The sequence below is a fragment of the Charadrius vociferus genome, unplaced genomic scaffold, assembly GCF_000708025.1.
Source record: "Charadrius vociferus isolate BGI_N301 unplaced genomic scaffold, ASM70802v2 scaffold298, whole genome shotgun sequence".
Lineage (NCBI taxonomy): Eukaryota > Metazoa > Chordata > Aves > Charadriiformes > Charadriidae > Charadrius > Charadrius vociferus.
The window spans coordinates 361,111-376,458 of NW_009649936.1; the positions used below are offsets into that span (position 1 = coordinate 361,111).

A 15,348-nucleotide genomic window follows, 5' to 3' on the forward strand; every position below is an offset into this window, starting at 1 on the left:
GTGTTTGGGGCGTTTGAAAGTAAAACAGCCAGAGGCACTTTTTACATGCTACAGGAAACAATTCTGCATCAGCAGGGAACAGGTTCTCTCTTTTGACAGCCTTCCTACCCTTAGGAACCAGCATTTTATAAAGCCCACAAATCAGACCTAACCCCCTCCCTGCTCTGAAAGCAGGCTATGTTTTAAATCTGTGTATTAGATTTTCTTTCTAAATTGTTTTATCCTCCTCTCGCAAACCCAAACAATTCCCAGACAGTGACTCGTGCTGACTAATCCAGTCTGGGAGACTTCTAGGTGTCCCTGTAACTTAAAACCAGAAAACAAGCTTCCTAATTCAGTAGCTAGACATTCCAATGAAGACCTGTAGGTTCTGAACTTTTATTTTCCTTCTCCTCAGGGTTAAACATGCTTTTATCTACACTGTGCCTCCCTCCCCCAGCAGGCAAGAGTTGAGATGAGCTGTAATTCGGACATTCCTTCCCTGAGATCCTGCCTACGTTAGAAGTTCTGCTCCACAGGGCATCCCAGTGGCAAAGTTAATGTGAGCCCTCAACATAGTTAAACAGTGGAAAAAAGGTGCTGTCTTCCAGGGAGAAGAAGGGGGTGCCTAAAGTTATAGTAGAGATATGCTCCCAGATCATCTTAGAGAACTGTAAAAAGCCCAGAGTTGTAAAAAGATATGGGGCCATGGATAAATTGTATTTTTGGCCCATTTACAGTGCTGGACTGAGTCATGTTTTAGTCATGTCTGGAAACCACAGTGCCATTACAAGGTCTTCCAGTACTGTAGCAGTTGCAGTGCTGATAGGCTTCTAAGCTATGACTGCTGTGAACAAGGTCTGTCTCAGAGCAGATAATACAGAGTTTATTGTCCGTTCTGTGACCACATGCTGCGCCAGTAACCAGCATTTCTATGCCTACTCAGAAGAAGGGATATCACTTCTGGGCACAGTAAACTGCACCACTAATCCAAGCCTGTTGTCTTGTCAGAAAAGCCACTGAAAAGAGGGAAAATGCCACGTACACTGAAGGTAACACACCTGTGTTGTCTTTCCAGGACATGTGTGTTGAATTGTAGGGTGCCTTGCAGGCTGATAGCATTCAATAAGCTGCTTTTGCTCTGGAGCTTGGCTTGCGGCTCTTTCCTCGTTGCGCAAGTCAAACAAAGCAGTGTGGGAGAACACTCATGACAATGGCCTTTATAATTAAAGGACATTAAAAGCTGTCAGTCAGGGTGTGAGGTGCAAGAAGAAATCAACAACCTTTTGCGTTCATGCTTGCCAGCCCCTCCTCTCACAAACAGCAGCCTCCAGCCTTAGTCTTCATCACCTTCATTGCCCTTTCCTCTTCCTCCCCGTCAAGCAGCCGGGGGGAGGGATTGAGTGGGCTTTCCTCAGCTGCCAAAAGAATGGTGGGGCCACCTCAAGTGCCCAGGGAGCCCAGGGGGCTGCCCTGAGTGTGCACTGCCTGCTCGTGAGCTCTTGGCTCCCCAATTTGCCAGCTCCTCTGGGCAGGGAGGAAGGCAGAGGGGCAGGAGAGGGCAGCTGCCCGCGCTTCCTCCCTTCACCTTGTAGAAAGCGGGTGTCACCGATCCGGAATGGCACAACCACTCTGAAAGCTGGTGGGCTTGGGGCTCAGAGGGGCTTGCCTCAGTCCGGCTGGCCTGCACAAATGTCTGAGCTGCTGCTGTCAAGTAAGAAAGACACGGCCTTTCTCACAGGGACGGGCAGCCTCAGCAGCAGTGGGATATGTGTTTCTGATTAAAATGGCCACAGCAGTCCGAAGCGTTACCCTCCTATACAAAACGAGAACTCTGCTGGTATGTCCTCTACATAGTCTTCAAAATCTAGTTACAAATATTTCTGCTGAGATGCCCTTGGGTGTAATATTTTTGGGTTTGTTTTGACTGTCGCTATTTGTAGCATCTTTTCCTGGTGTGTTAAAGTAAGAAACAAAATAAATATGTGCTCTACTTCATCATCCACCTCTAAAGAAGTGCTCTTGGATTTCATAGGGTAAGGAGAAGAATCCGTAGGGTAGACCCTTGCAAAAATGTAAGTGCAATATTGTTGGAATAACATAGGATTGTGCCAGGAAGATATGTCAGATGGTCACACTGAGCAGGGTAACCAGTAACCACGTCAGAGGTGTGTGTTAGCATTTCTAACCTCTAAAGAGGTTAGGAATTCAAGTACCTGCAATTCAGTAACTATTTTGTCTTAGTGTCTTGGCCTGAATTTAAAAAATCTCATATGAATTATCATTTGAGAAATGGAGTACTACCTGACAAGTCAGAAAAAATATACCTTTAATAGTTTGCTTTGTAGCTTGTTTTTCACTTCATTGAGAGTAGTACAGAGTAGATCTTTGTACGTATACATTATTGTGTAGAAGGATACTAATGAAAGCTTCTTTAATATAATGCAATCTATTATGTAGAGCCAATATTAGAAGGTTTTATATACATCTATATATGTATAGATACAGAGGCTTTCAGACTGAACTTTCAATATTGACTGTTTTTTTTTCCTTATTTTGAAAGCTTGGTTCCCCCATATTAATGTTTCATTAACACTACTGTTTCATTATTTATTTAAAGAGAAAAACAACCAATGTACCTCATAAGTAACATGACCTCAAACTATCTGTTTTGGTGCTCCTGAAGTAAGGTTCAACTCATCAATATCAAAAAGGATCCAACCCAGGAGGCAAAAGATGAAGGGAGAAAAATAAGAGCTGTAGATGGCCTTGAAATATTGAAATTTAATCAGGAAGCCAGAGATATAATGCAATTACTAGGCTTCTGTACCTGCAAAGTCTCCTTTCAGTCCTATTTTGATAGTCCTATTGGATAGCAGGCCTTCTGCCAGGTCATCCCACAGTAGGAAAATGTCATTTTTTATTAAAAAAGAAAGAAAGAAGTTAAAAAAAAAAAGTTTGGAAGCTTATTTTTGATGTTGTGAGTGATACATGCTCAATATTCTTTTTCTGATGGTTACTTTTTCTCTGAGACAGTTGCTTTCTCCCTGATGAAAGAACGCACGAGGCCAATGTGCATACTTGTCAAACATTTTATTTGTCATTCACACTAATTATGATATTGAATTTACAGAGGAAACTGTGGTACAAAGAAAGGAAGAAAGAAAGAAAGAAAGAAAAGAAAGTCTTCATTAGAACTAACGCAGCAGTCCAGCTGCTCTGCATGCTAGTTGTAATGAATTCTCCCGTGGTGCTGGACACAGCCATCCCTATGTACAGCAAGAGTCTACTCTGATGTGGTATCTAGAGACTTCCTGTAGTGGGGGAAAAATCTATTCTATTCTCTTTTCCTATCTGGTTCCAAAAAACAGTGCCTCCCACCCCCTTCTCCCCCCACCCCCCCAAAAGAAAAATCCCCTGCAATCAAAAACAAAAAAGCAAACTTCCAGAACCTGGTAGTTTCCCCTTCTGGAAATGTTCAGCATGACAGTGTCAAGGGAAAATGTGACTGTTCCAGGATGCTGCAGCATCTGTTTTGTAAACATAGCCAGTAAATGCTGAACGAATATGCTTTGATGCCATTCTGATAGGAGTGCGTCTCCCGCTGTGTCCTCCCGTCAGACGTACCACAGGGCCACGTCAGACTGAAAGTTTAGGTTTTGTTTTAAAGAAAGATGTAACTGTCAAACCCAGAATACCACAAATAACCCACAGATTTTTGCACATTCATTTCTCCCCTACCACAAAAAAGTGAAGAGTGTTGAATAGAGACCATGCTATAACTGTTTACAAAAGTGAATAAAATGTAGTTAATCTTGAAGCCTAAAATAACTAATTCAGAAAGAAATAAGTCTCACTACAGTATTTAAGCAAACACAAAGGTAAGTTCATTAAAAACACAGAAAAATGAAAAAAAAAAAAGCGGAGTAATTACAAGCACTAAATATTCTGCTATGAAGCCTTTGAAATCTATTTACATACATAAATACAAGTAACTCTGTTGATGCAACCCTTTTAGGACAAGGAGAAAAATGCCAAGTGATCGGTACTGACCAAGCAAGGTTAACAAAAATAAAATACGAAAATGTTACGATGCAGGAAAACAAGCAAGTGTTTTGCTCAACTAGAAAAATGATCCACTTCTCCTGAATCTTCAAATACACCAATGGAAAAGGTCACCCAGAAAGCAGTAATGAATGTTTCAAGAGTGCAGGCAATTTGGAACACCCTGACAAAGACTGTGGGCCATTTGGAGGAAAGGATTTTTCTCCTTTCCAGCAGGTAATTTGGCATAATTCTACAAATCAAATCCTTCGTAGCAGGGATGCAACTCTGCATCTGCCTCCCCCTTGCACTAAAGCTCCTGTACACCCCCCTGGAAGTGTAGCAGGAACTCTTGAAGCGAGCATAAATATCATTTGAGAGCAAAGTAATGGGCCTCAGAGCAAATGAGAGCTGGGCCCTATATTTACTTCAAAATTGTTTGATATAGCTGCGTATGGATGAGTTGCGTCTTGTGAAAGGAATACACAAGCTGCTAGTAAGGACCGCTATTAACTGTTTCAGTAGGGGAAGGTATATAAGGCACTCTGCTGACTGCGACTTGCGAACAGAAGCACAATAGTTCTTTTTTGATTCCATTCAGCTACCGGGATGATAAAACGATATAAATATATATATTATATATATATATAAAAATATATACTTATATACTATAATGTGGAGACGTGTGAATGGGGGAAATGTTTTATCCAAATGTCCTCTTTCTGCTTGCTAAGTGCTCTTAAGATATGACATGAGAGCTTTTTTACAGCCTTGAAGATCTTTGCTGTCCTTAGTGGGAAAGGGGATGGCTACAAAAATATAGATTTAAGTAAACTGTGGTTTCTCATAAGCACTTGTACGAATACACTGAAACCCACAGTGATTAAACAGACTAATTGCAAAGGGTAATGAACTTAGCCTTTCCTCTGTAAAGAGGGTGCTGCTTTGTGCTGTGTTTGACATACACAGAGAGGTTAGACTCAAAAAGTTTAGTTGCTGGCAATTGTCACAAATGAGACACTGGGAAAGCCCAGGGTTTTGTTCCATGTCAGTAAAGACACAGGATAAGTGTGGTGACCAGTTCTGCAGTTCCTCATCCTGTTCACACCAGGGAGAGTAAAATTAAACTTCACCTTTAGGACAGCTGCAAAGAAAGCAGATGTGTAGACGTAAGAAATGGTCAATGCTAGGTGTAATCTCCAGGCTAAGAGACGCCACTCCCCGTTCTTGTGAGTCCCTGATCTTTTTGTTTCAAAAGTGGGTAGTACAATACTATTGCCCTTTTAGGGGCAAAGGGCTTTAGCAGTCTGTGGCGACAGACAGGCCTGGGAACGTACTGTCCACATCGACCTCACTTCTGCCTGGCTGAAGTCGCCCGGCCACAGCAGCCCTGCCCTCTGTGGTGGCATCTGGCTCCTCTGAGGTCCTTCCCTCTCCCTCACTTCTGGGTTCACGCTCACAGTACTACGCACTTGGGTGGTCCAGTCACAAGGCAGATGTAAGAGCTGTAGTAAATGATGATTTTAATTGCACAGCGACAGAGAATGTGTAAGATGGATTCTGCAACAGAGCTACCGTTTAGTGAGGAAGGACTTTTTTTTTTAGGCTACTGAAGAGATGAGACTCCAACTATGCAAATGTCACAACAGGTAGGCTCTCTCTATTGTGGTATTCAGCAAGGTCTCCATACTTCCAAAATATATTTTTAACTGTTCTGATACGATTTTGATGTTTTCTGCCTTTTTTGTTAAGAGCAAACTCTAGAAAATGATAAAGGATATTATGCTAAATTCAAAGCACAAGGCCATGCATGTATTTTAACAGAACCATTTTTAACTTTTGCTGAGATCTCTTGAAACACTCTGTATTTTCTGCTCAAAAATGACCTTACTGACAATGTAAATTCTTCAATTTGTAACTTTTCAATACCAAAGTGCTACTGCATCTGACTTAAACAAAGAAGCAAAATCATATAAAAAAAAAGAAAACTTGAAAAACAAATGGTTTTAAATAAGTCCAGCTGTTTTGCTGCCTGCAGCCAAGGATCTTTTTAATTTGAATCCTTTTAATTTTTTTTAAACATCAAATACTGATCTGAAGTCCTGCTTTCAAATACTCTCTGAGTTGACCTGCAATTGTTTCACTCATTTAAGAGGTACATTAAATAATAATCAGCTAATTTGGAACGCACACGTGTCAACATCAGCAGTTTGTAATTAATGAGTAGTACAACTGCATTCAGACCTAACCCTCAAATAAAATAGTGCCATAAACTTTACAGTGACATCTGATATGTTTGTGCTGTAACGATGGGCAACGATGACAAGTCTGTATTAACATGCTGTTAGTATAAGCCTTGCGTATTTGCTACAGGACAGAAAATTGCATGCGCCAGCTTTAAATATCCTTCCTCCTCCCTCAGAAGATGGTGACAGAGGAACCGTTAAGGCCCCTTCTTTGCTAGCCTGCTTTCCAGATGAGCTAGACAACCCTCTTCAGTTCGAGTTATTTTGTGATGCGTGAACTGATCTATTTTCCAGTGCACTGGAACGTGGCTTTTGTAATGCGCAGAAATCCTGGCTCCGCTGCCCCGGGAAGCAAATCTCAGACTGATTCCATCAGAGCCAGGACTGCACCCTTGCCATGCTAACTGCGGGTTGGTTTTCGCTTTTGAAAGACCCAGAGACCTCCACAGGTGCTGTTGGGAAGCCCAGGGAAGCTCGGGAGCAGAATGGGGCCATGTGGGGTTGTATTTAGTTGGAAAATACTGAGTTTGCCTTAGGAAATATATACATCCTGATTACTGATCCTGAGGGTCACCACCACTGGTGACAAAGGAAAAGCGAGGAAGGAGTAGTGAGAGATGACTCCACTGGGTGTGATGGCACAGAAATTCACAGGGATTTTAGTGCCTAATTCATTTCCGTGGGAGTTGGGCACCTAAATGCCTTTGAGGATCTGAGCCCAGTTAGCTGAGTAAAATGAGAGTGAGATAATTGTAAACAATATTTCTAGGTAATTAGGAGGTCACTTTACCCATCGTTATTCCAGCTTTTTTCAATGTGATAAATTTGACTTTGGCTGCTACCAAAAAAGGCAATTGCTGATTTTTTTTTTTAATATAGGCATATTTAAATAATAATAGTATCAACAAATAAGAAAAGTCTAAATATCAAGCATAAATATCAATGAATTCATCAAAGTAGTACAGTAGTTGAAAATGACCCAAGGCTGTAGCCGTTGTATTAAAAAAAAAAAGTCCAAGAGAAAAAAGTTAAATTAACTCACTGAAAAAGGAGCTGATTCTTTCATTTGACAAAGCAAGAAAGAAGCAAGCATGATTAAAACAAAAAAAAGAGTAAAATCTTTTTTTTTTTTTTGCCATTTATAAGGTGCCAAGAGAAATAAAACAAATTAGATGCAAAGCAGGATGAGCTGCATCCTAAACAAAAAAAAACCAAAACAACAAACCCAAAACAAAACAAAAAAAACCCAGCAATAAAAAATTTCTGTAATTCTTTGGAATATACAATATGGTTTAAAAAAAAAAGGAAAAGAAAGAATGAAGTTCAACATATAAAACCTCTCATTCACAGCATTGCTAAAACAGAAGCGTTCACAGTTTCCCTCTGGGAATCTTCCTATACTTCCTTACAGTTAATATGTCCATAAGATGCAGTAAACTCACTAAGATTTCTTTAGGTTTTAAGTCTTAAAAATAGAAGTGAACCGAAACTCTCTTTAGGGCTGTGGAGACCTTCAAGCCCAGGCAGGTTAGAAAGCCACAGGCCTGGAAACAGACTGGGTACTTGTCTACCCACCCTCGCTACCCCCCGGACCACCAACTCAGGTGTCCTCCTTTCCAGAAGCTCAGCCCCCACCAGGGATGCTTTGCTGGAGCGACGTCGCTTCGCCAGGGGCTGGCTAATACACACCACCGCTCCTGGGAGCGCTGGCTTCTGGAAGGTTTCCTTCTCAAAGTGATGTATGAAGATGGCAGGGCCCATAAGCAAGACGGGTGTTTATGGGATACCTACGGGCACCGGGAAATGGAAAGCACGTTAGTCCTGGCCCATAACTACTTAAAATTCATTCAGTATGGTCGCCACACCGCTTCCTCTAGCCTCGCTGTGGTGGCCATGTTAGTGGGGGAGTTGCTGTGGCTCCCTTCTGCCTCGACCACATCGCTTTGGTTGGGGAGGTTGGGGTTGAGGAGCGTTGATCCCGTGGAGGCGTTGGTGCAGGGGGGATGGATGCGTGGCGGGGACCGGTCTCCCCCCGAGATCATGGAGAACTGATAGGAGCCGGCGGAGGTTCCATAGTAGAGATGGTAGGAGGGTGAGCTGGTCTGGAATGGGCTGCCTTGGGCCTGTGACGAGCCGGGGTAGGGAGGCGGGAGGTAAGTGTGGTATCTCGTGGCCGTGGACATGGCGGACATACCGATTCCTATCCCTGAACTGACGGGTGTTGGTGTGTAGGTGAACGCTCCTGGGTAGTGCATCCGAGGGTCAGAGATGGAGGGGAGCGCCGAGAAGGAGCGGTCGATTCCCACCCGGGGGTCACTGAACGCAGTCAAGTCAGAAGCACCTGGGTGGTAGGGAAGAGAGACAGAGAACAGTTGAACTGGCAGAATGGAGGTTCACCTGTTCGAGGAGATAACCAACATCCAAACTCTGGTCTACAGTTAACTGAAGCGGGACTTATACTGCCAGAACAGAGCTATCCCTCACCTGCTCTCCAATGCAGCCATTGTAGTGCTCATGGATCTGCATGTTTTGGATTAATTTTGGTAAAGCAGCAATCCAAGAGGAGCACCAAGCTCTCATCCTGGTTTGTATGTGTATGCGTTTGCTCTCAGACACCTTACAGCACAGACAATTATTTACACTTTCAGAGTGCCCTCGTCCTCGGTGGGTGGGTGGGTGGGGAACAGGGACACAGATCTCAAGCTCCTTGCCCAGTATCACTTGACTCACCAGCAACACTGATGGGGCCTAAATATCAATTGTCCAGCTTCTGCATAGGTCTCTCCTTGCACCCAGTTTTATTTGCCAACTCAAATGAGAAGCTCCATGGTACAGAGATTGTCCTTCAGGTACACAAATCTGCACAGGCGGCATTTACACACACAGGCTCAGCTCAGCTGTCACCACTTCAGAGCACAGTTCTCCATTGACTCTCAACACCATCAAAGTCAAGATAAATCAGATTCACTTAACGTCTTCATATCTGGGACCTCATATAATGTCTACATAATTGTTACTAACTTCTGAAAATCTTGGCTCTAATGAGGATGTAAAAAAGGACAACAATAGTACCGCCTTTTTAAAGCAGATTTATATATTTGGGGGGTTGGCCTTTTTTCTTCTTTTCATGTGTGCTAGAAGCCTTTCTCATCCTGCTAAGTGAAATGTTTTATAGGACAGTCAAAGCCTGCTCCGCTTTGTCTGACATCAGTGGAAGTTTTCCCGGTCCCATCGTCTCCTTCCCTGGTGTGCAAGGATTAAACAAGCGGAGCAGATAATGGCCTCTTTAGGAAGGATCTTCATCATGACTCAGATTAATGGAAGGTGTCAGTCCCTAGAGTTGGCAGCTATGTATGATTAAAATAACAACAATAATAATTAAGAAAAAATCTTTCCAGAAGACAACTTCTTCTGTCAGACAAGGCGTGGAGTCTGCAGAAGAGGAGCCATGCGCTGAAGGAAATACTCATGAGAAGAAGCAGCAAGAAAACAAAGCCCTTGGCTCTGACTGGATTTAAAGCGAGAGCAGACATACTCCAGCGCCAAGTTCTGAAAGCTCGTCAACGACACAGCCAGCACACTTTGATGAATTTCTGTAAATTTCTTAGAAAAGCTCTGACGCATGCTGTATGCTTCCTTTTTGAGTTTGCCTTCCATTTTTTTTCTGGAAGATTAATGGGAGCCCTGGCCGCATTTCCTTCCCCTGCACCCCAGCACCTTTAGATTTAACATGGCAAAGATACACTATGGTACGGAATAGAAGGACCTTCAGAGTAGCTAAGGCTGAAGGTGGCATCTGACAACCTGCCAGATTTTAAATGGTACTTCCACACCTCATTCCTGAGAAAGAAATCAAACTTCTTGAAAATGCCCGGACACATCACTTATCAGATGAGGGTTTCCTCTGCCCAGTTTGGCAAAAAGCAGAGTAAGACTTAATGCCAAGTTGTTTCAAGTATGTCCCATGTCTGTGGTTTTTCTTTTGAGGCACCGTGTCTTTAGATGGTAAGGCCTACAAAACCCTTCAAATTTGCTCTTTGTTCTGACAAGGAGAAATTTAGATAGACAGCAAGTGTGTGTGACAGTAACAGGATCGGGGAGAAAATATTGTCAAAGATTTTTCTGGGAATATTGAATGACATTTAATATAGAAGTAACATTTTGGAAGCATTATAAAAAACACTTGGGATGTGTAGAGATGAGCCCACATGGACAGAATTAAGACAGGAAAGAAAGAATGCTGATACGTGAACGAAGCTCTTCTAGGTTCTTTCACAAGTCACGGAGAAACTATGCCAGCCCCAAAGTAAATCACTGTGACCATGGGCACAAAAAGTACTGACAAGCCCTAGTGCTGGCGCTCTACCTCCCTGCTCACCATGTGCCACAAAAGAAACACAGTGTGCAGTTACTCCACGCACACACGGCTGTCTTCTCTTAGAATGTCCACTCCTGGGGACAGCCACCATGGGAGCCTTTAGTGCTCATACCACACACAGCACAACAATGGGCCCCGGTGCACAATGACGACATTTGGGCACTATGGCAATGCAAAAAATACCGCGGTTTAATACCAAGCGCATTCACTTATTTGAGTGCAACCTCAGTCACTGGTAAAGGTGAAACGTGATTAACAGTTCAGTTTGATTCACATATCCACACCCACAAGTACACATGGTTTGAAAATCAAAATAACTGACAAATATTGACTTGAAACAATTCTGTCAAGAAGAAATACTTTTCTAAGTAAAAAACTCGATGAAATAATTGGTTTTACTTGAAATTTTCTGGTTGCTATGAAGAAGATCTTTTTTCATCCTTCTCCGTTTTCATCGATTCTGCATTTTGCCAGTAGAAAGGAGTGTAAAGGGAGGGAAACACAGGGAAGAAAGCAAAAAGGAGTCTTTTCATTTTAAAAGAAGAGTGGGTCAATGAAGAATGAGAATTTTTATAGTTTTTTTAGAAGAAGAAATTTCCTTTCTTTTTCCTTCTGAAAGGTTTCCTGTATTTTCAGCTATCTCTAAGATGTAATTAGCACCCAGACCTAACAACTAATTTACTTTTGGTGGGCATCATCCCTGTAACTCTTTCAAAGCAGGCTCTATATGACAGCAATAGGACAGGCTGGACCATGTTCAAGTGATTCTCTCTGATCTTAGAAGAAGCCCTGAGTATTCAAATGAGAGCAATATGTGCGGCCAAAGACGGTATTTTTGAAAAAGCTGTGTGCAAATTTGAATTATATGGCTCTCATTCATTTTAAGGAAATTCCTGCTATTGAACCCAGGCATATTGGTTCAATATGTGTGTGTTAGAGTCAGCAGATGGTCAGTTGAGTATGGTGGAAACCAGGGGGGTTGCTTTCACTTCCATGCTGTATTTTTATGTTGGCTTGTAAAGCTCAGCAGTACAATTTGACGAAGATGTAAAAAGACAATCCAGTGCAACACTTGAAATGTCAAACCCCACCATCCTGCAGTCAGTGCGTCCACCCATAACCTGCTGTGCTCTGGTCCGAATTTAGAGCGAGGGAAGGAAACAGAATTGAAATATCCGTGGCATTCATTTCTTGGCAGATATGACAGCTCTTCAGCACTCCAAACTATTTTTATAGTTCCATACATCTTCAAAGTGCTGCTTTCTCCTCTTTTTTTTTTTCTCTTTTTTTTTTTTTTTTTAAATGATACATTGGGCCCCAAACCCTATTTTCTTTACTCTTTGCACAAATCCCAGCAAAGTGTTGGCCAAGGCTTGCTGCAGAGGGCCTGAAAGAGACTTCACCGCAACTGCCGAAAAGCTGCGGCAGCACCTTAGGACATTGCAACCGGTTTGCATTGGAGTCAGCCTCCGGGCTTTGGTGAGGCCCGGTACAAGGGGACTAACTTTTAGGTACTTACTTGACAGCCGGCTTGAAAGCTCTGCGGTGAGGGATGTCATGCCGCTAGCCCTGCCGGGTGATATTGGCGTGGCGGGGTGCACAGAAGGGGTGGCAATGGAGCCCAGGTACTGGTAGGACTGGTCGTAGGACCATGGCGGAGATGGCTGTACTTGCCTTGTGTCTGCAATGAGAAAGAGACCTATAGGCTGTTTTGAATGATAAAACTTTGCAATCAAATATGTGAACCAAACCACATGGTGGAAATAGAAACTTAAATGCCAAGATAATTACATTTCAGTTCCATAATCGCCTTTGTCAAAAGACCTTCAGATGAATTGCTTTCTAAAATATTATTTGTGCATCTGTGAGTTTTGATGGGTTGTTTTTTTCTTCTGAAGCTTTTTTGATATTTCACATTGACGGTGGGCAGGGAAAAGCGGTCAGGGAAAAGCAGATTAAGCTTTCCAAAGTGAAAGACTATTCATTGCTGAGATGCATTAGTATCTTGGGCTGTGTGTTCGCAGCCCTTTTAGCCAAAAAGGCATGTCTTGCATGGCACTAAGGAGACAAAAATACTGATTTGTGAGTGCTTCTGTGCAAGCGTGTAAGGAGAGAGAGAAAAACAAGATGAAAATGTTTGTGTGTATGTGAGAGAGAGAGAGATGGAGAGTGAAACCAGTGTCCTCCAGAAGGCAGACTCCCAAGCGGATGAATAGGACTGGGTAATTTGACTTCCTCGATCTTTTGAAACTCGTAGGCTTAATGAAATGAACAGGTATTTTTTACATCTATTTTGTATATGCTAAAATACAGAAGTACAATTCAGAGTGATGGGTACCTCTACTAGCAGTGCTAGACCTTCAGAAACAGAAAGCCTTACACAAACTCGATGGCACTGCGAAGCTGAAAATGCAGACACCCTCAGAGAACGGGCTTTCTGTAGAAACTGCTGCTTCTTGGAAGCAAAATCTCAAAATGCACAGATGCGTAAAACATTTACAGAAGAACACTAACCTATTATTTTCTAGCCACACGACTAGTTTGGCTGACGTTTGAAATCAGAGATGCACTGTAGGGAGTTTGCCAAAACCAGTTGCACCAATGCAGAAACAGTTCTTTTCTGCTCATTTCACCTTTGCACATGAAGCTGGCATTTTTCAGTGTATACAAATGTCTAATTTTTGTGTAAATCAAAGTGAGAAAGATTCCTCACCCCCTTACCTACACAGAATTTTTTTTACTGCTTTTAGTAAACTCTTTTTTATTTTCTTCAGCTCTAAGAGCATTCTCCTGCAGCTTCATCTAGCTAATTGCCTTTTGGAAAAAAAGCAAACATTGGATGAACTGCATTCAGATAAAACTGGTATCAGCATGGAAGGGAAATTTCCCAAGTCTGAGATGAAGGACTTTGATCTCCCATCAGAAAGACCATCTGGAAATTATTATTTTGTTGTGCTTTATGGAGATGAGTTTTACATTGTGTTTGTTTCATCTGTTTAGAAGGAAAGATTTATACAAAACTCCAAGCTTTTAAAAAATAACTAGTGAAGTCACTTGCAGAATAAACTAAAGTCTTGTAAAGATTTTTCTGCTGAGTAACATATTCTAATTCAGATATTATTAATATTTAATTTTTTTCAGGCAGACTTCCTTAAAAATAAATTCAGTTGACTCATGCTGTTTTAAGAGCAACATCGAGTTGGATTAAATGGACTTCAGTAGAAACAAACAAAAAGACACAGGCGCAAAGCCTGTCTTATTCTGAATTACAACATCATCTCATTGTTAACGTATGGTCAGTGTTTATTAAAGATGACAGGGAGACAGATGAGGGAATTCAGTCTCCAGGGGTGGCATTAGGATAAATACCACAAAGCATCGGCAGAGGAAGCGTTGTAATGGTATGACACTGTGTCTTTGAGTTCTAAAATGGGGTTAATTAAATCATTACTCCCTTATTTCAGCACGCAATCCCCTTGATTTCAGTTCAGCAATGCGGCCGAGTACTAGGATCACGATTCGAGGGCTGGAGGGATTCCAGCCCAGGGATGGGAAGTCCCTCGACTAGTCCTCCTGCCCGGGGAGCCCTCCACGTGCTGTGCCAAGGCTGACGCCACTGGTGACAGAGCCTCCCCTCTGTCACTTCTCTCCCGAGGGCTCTGTTCAACATTGTCACTGCAGAAGCCACTGAGCCCCTTTGGCTGGAAATGTTTTATCACCTGCTTTCAGGTGCTCTGTCCTTAGGTCTTAGCACTGCAGGGAAGAGGGGAAAAGTCTGTCTTCAGGGCAATCCAGGTATGTGCAAATGGGGTGCTGCCACCCACCCTTGTTTTTCAGGCTGAAAGGAGAGAACGTACTGTCTGTTTTCTCCTGTTACATGCTGTCATTGCGTGGTGGGGCAGCTCTGTCTGCCGCTTTTCTCCTGTTTCTTACACTGAATGTTTCTTATATTACAGTCTGTCTTCAGGACAAGAGACATGGTTTTGTCCTGTACCTGGCCCAGCACGCATGGGATCCTGGTCCATAAAACCATCCCAAGTGCAACAAACACATGGACAACAGAAATAAGATGCAGAAAAAGACACAGCAGCTGCTGCAGCGGCAGAAGAGGAAGCAAGACCTTATCAGGGATTTACTAAACACCGACAAGACTAAATTGAAATATGGTTTCTTTCTTTTAGTGCTACTAGAATTAGCCTTGTGCTGCGTCCCGACTAGAAACCAGATAATGGACTGTCTAGAAACCGGATAATGGACCAAGTACAAGTCTAGTAACATCCAGAAAGAGAGTACTGAGGTATGTGACCTGCCTCATCCATTTGCTGTTATTCCTGACCTCTGGGGTACTTGAAACAGTGACAGACAGCCCGAGAGACCCCCATTATTAATCTCCTCATCCCATTAAGTCTTTCTTAAGTGAAAGTTCAAACTACCAATCAATTTTCCGTCTTCGTACCTGTATTCCCAAGCCCTGTATTTGCTCTTAAAGATTGGCTTTTTGACATCAGACTGGTTAACAAGTTGCAATCTACTCAGTGATGTTAATACAGCGCATTATATTATATACACATATTAAAGCAGCTTGTGCTGACCAACCCCAGGCATCACCTTCACAGTTTTTTAATAACAAGTGGAGAAAAGCATCACTGCAACAGCATTTTTATGGCAGCATTTCAGTATCAAGAGGCAGATTCAGCTCCC

General features: G+C 42.5%; 1 protein-coding gene across 1 annotated transcript in view; it reads right to left on the bottom strand.

Annotated features, from left to right (window-relative positions):
* Nucleotides 1-8,116: 8,116 nt before the first annotated feature.
* Nucleotides 8,117-15,348, bottom strand: part of RUNX1 (runt-related transcription factor 1) — a 190,050-nt gene continuing 182,818 nt past the window's right edge. Inside the window, exons 5-6 of the mRNA XM_009891359.1 lie at nucleotides 12,167-12,328; nucleotides 8,117-8,610 (exon numbers count right to left, since the gene is read on the bottom strand). Of these exons, the coding sequence (XP_009889661.1) occupies nucleotides 8,117-8,610; nucleotides 12,167-12,328 (656 nt within the window). The remainder of the gene's footprint in view (nucleotides 8,611-12,166; nucleotides 12,329-15,348) is intronic.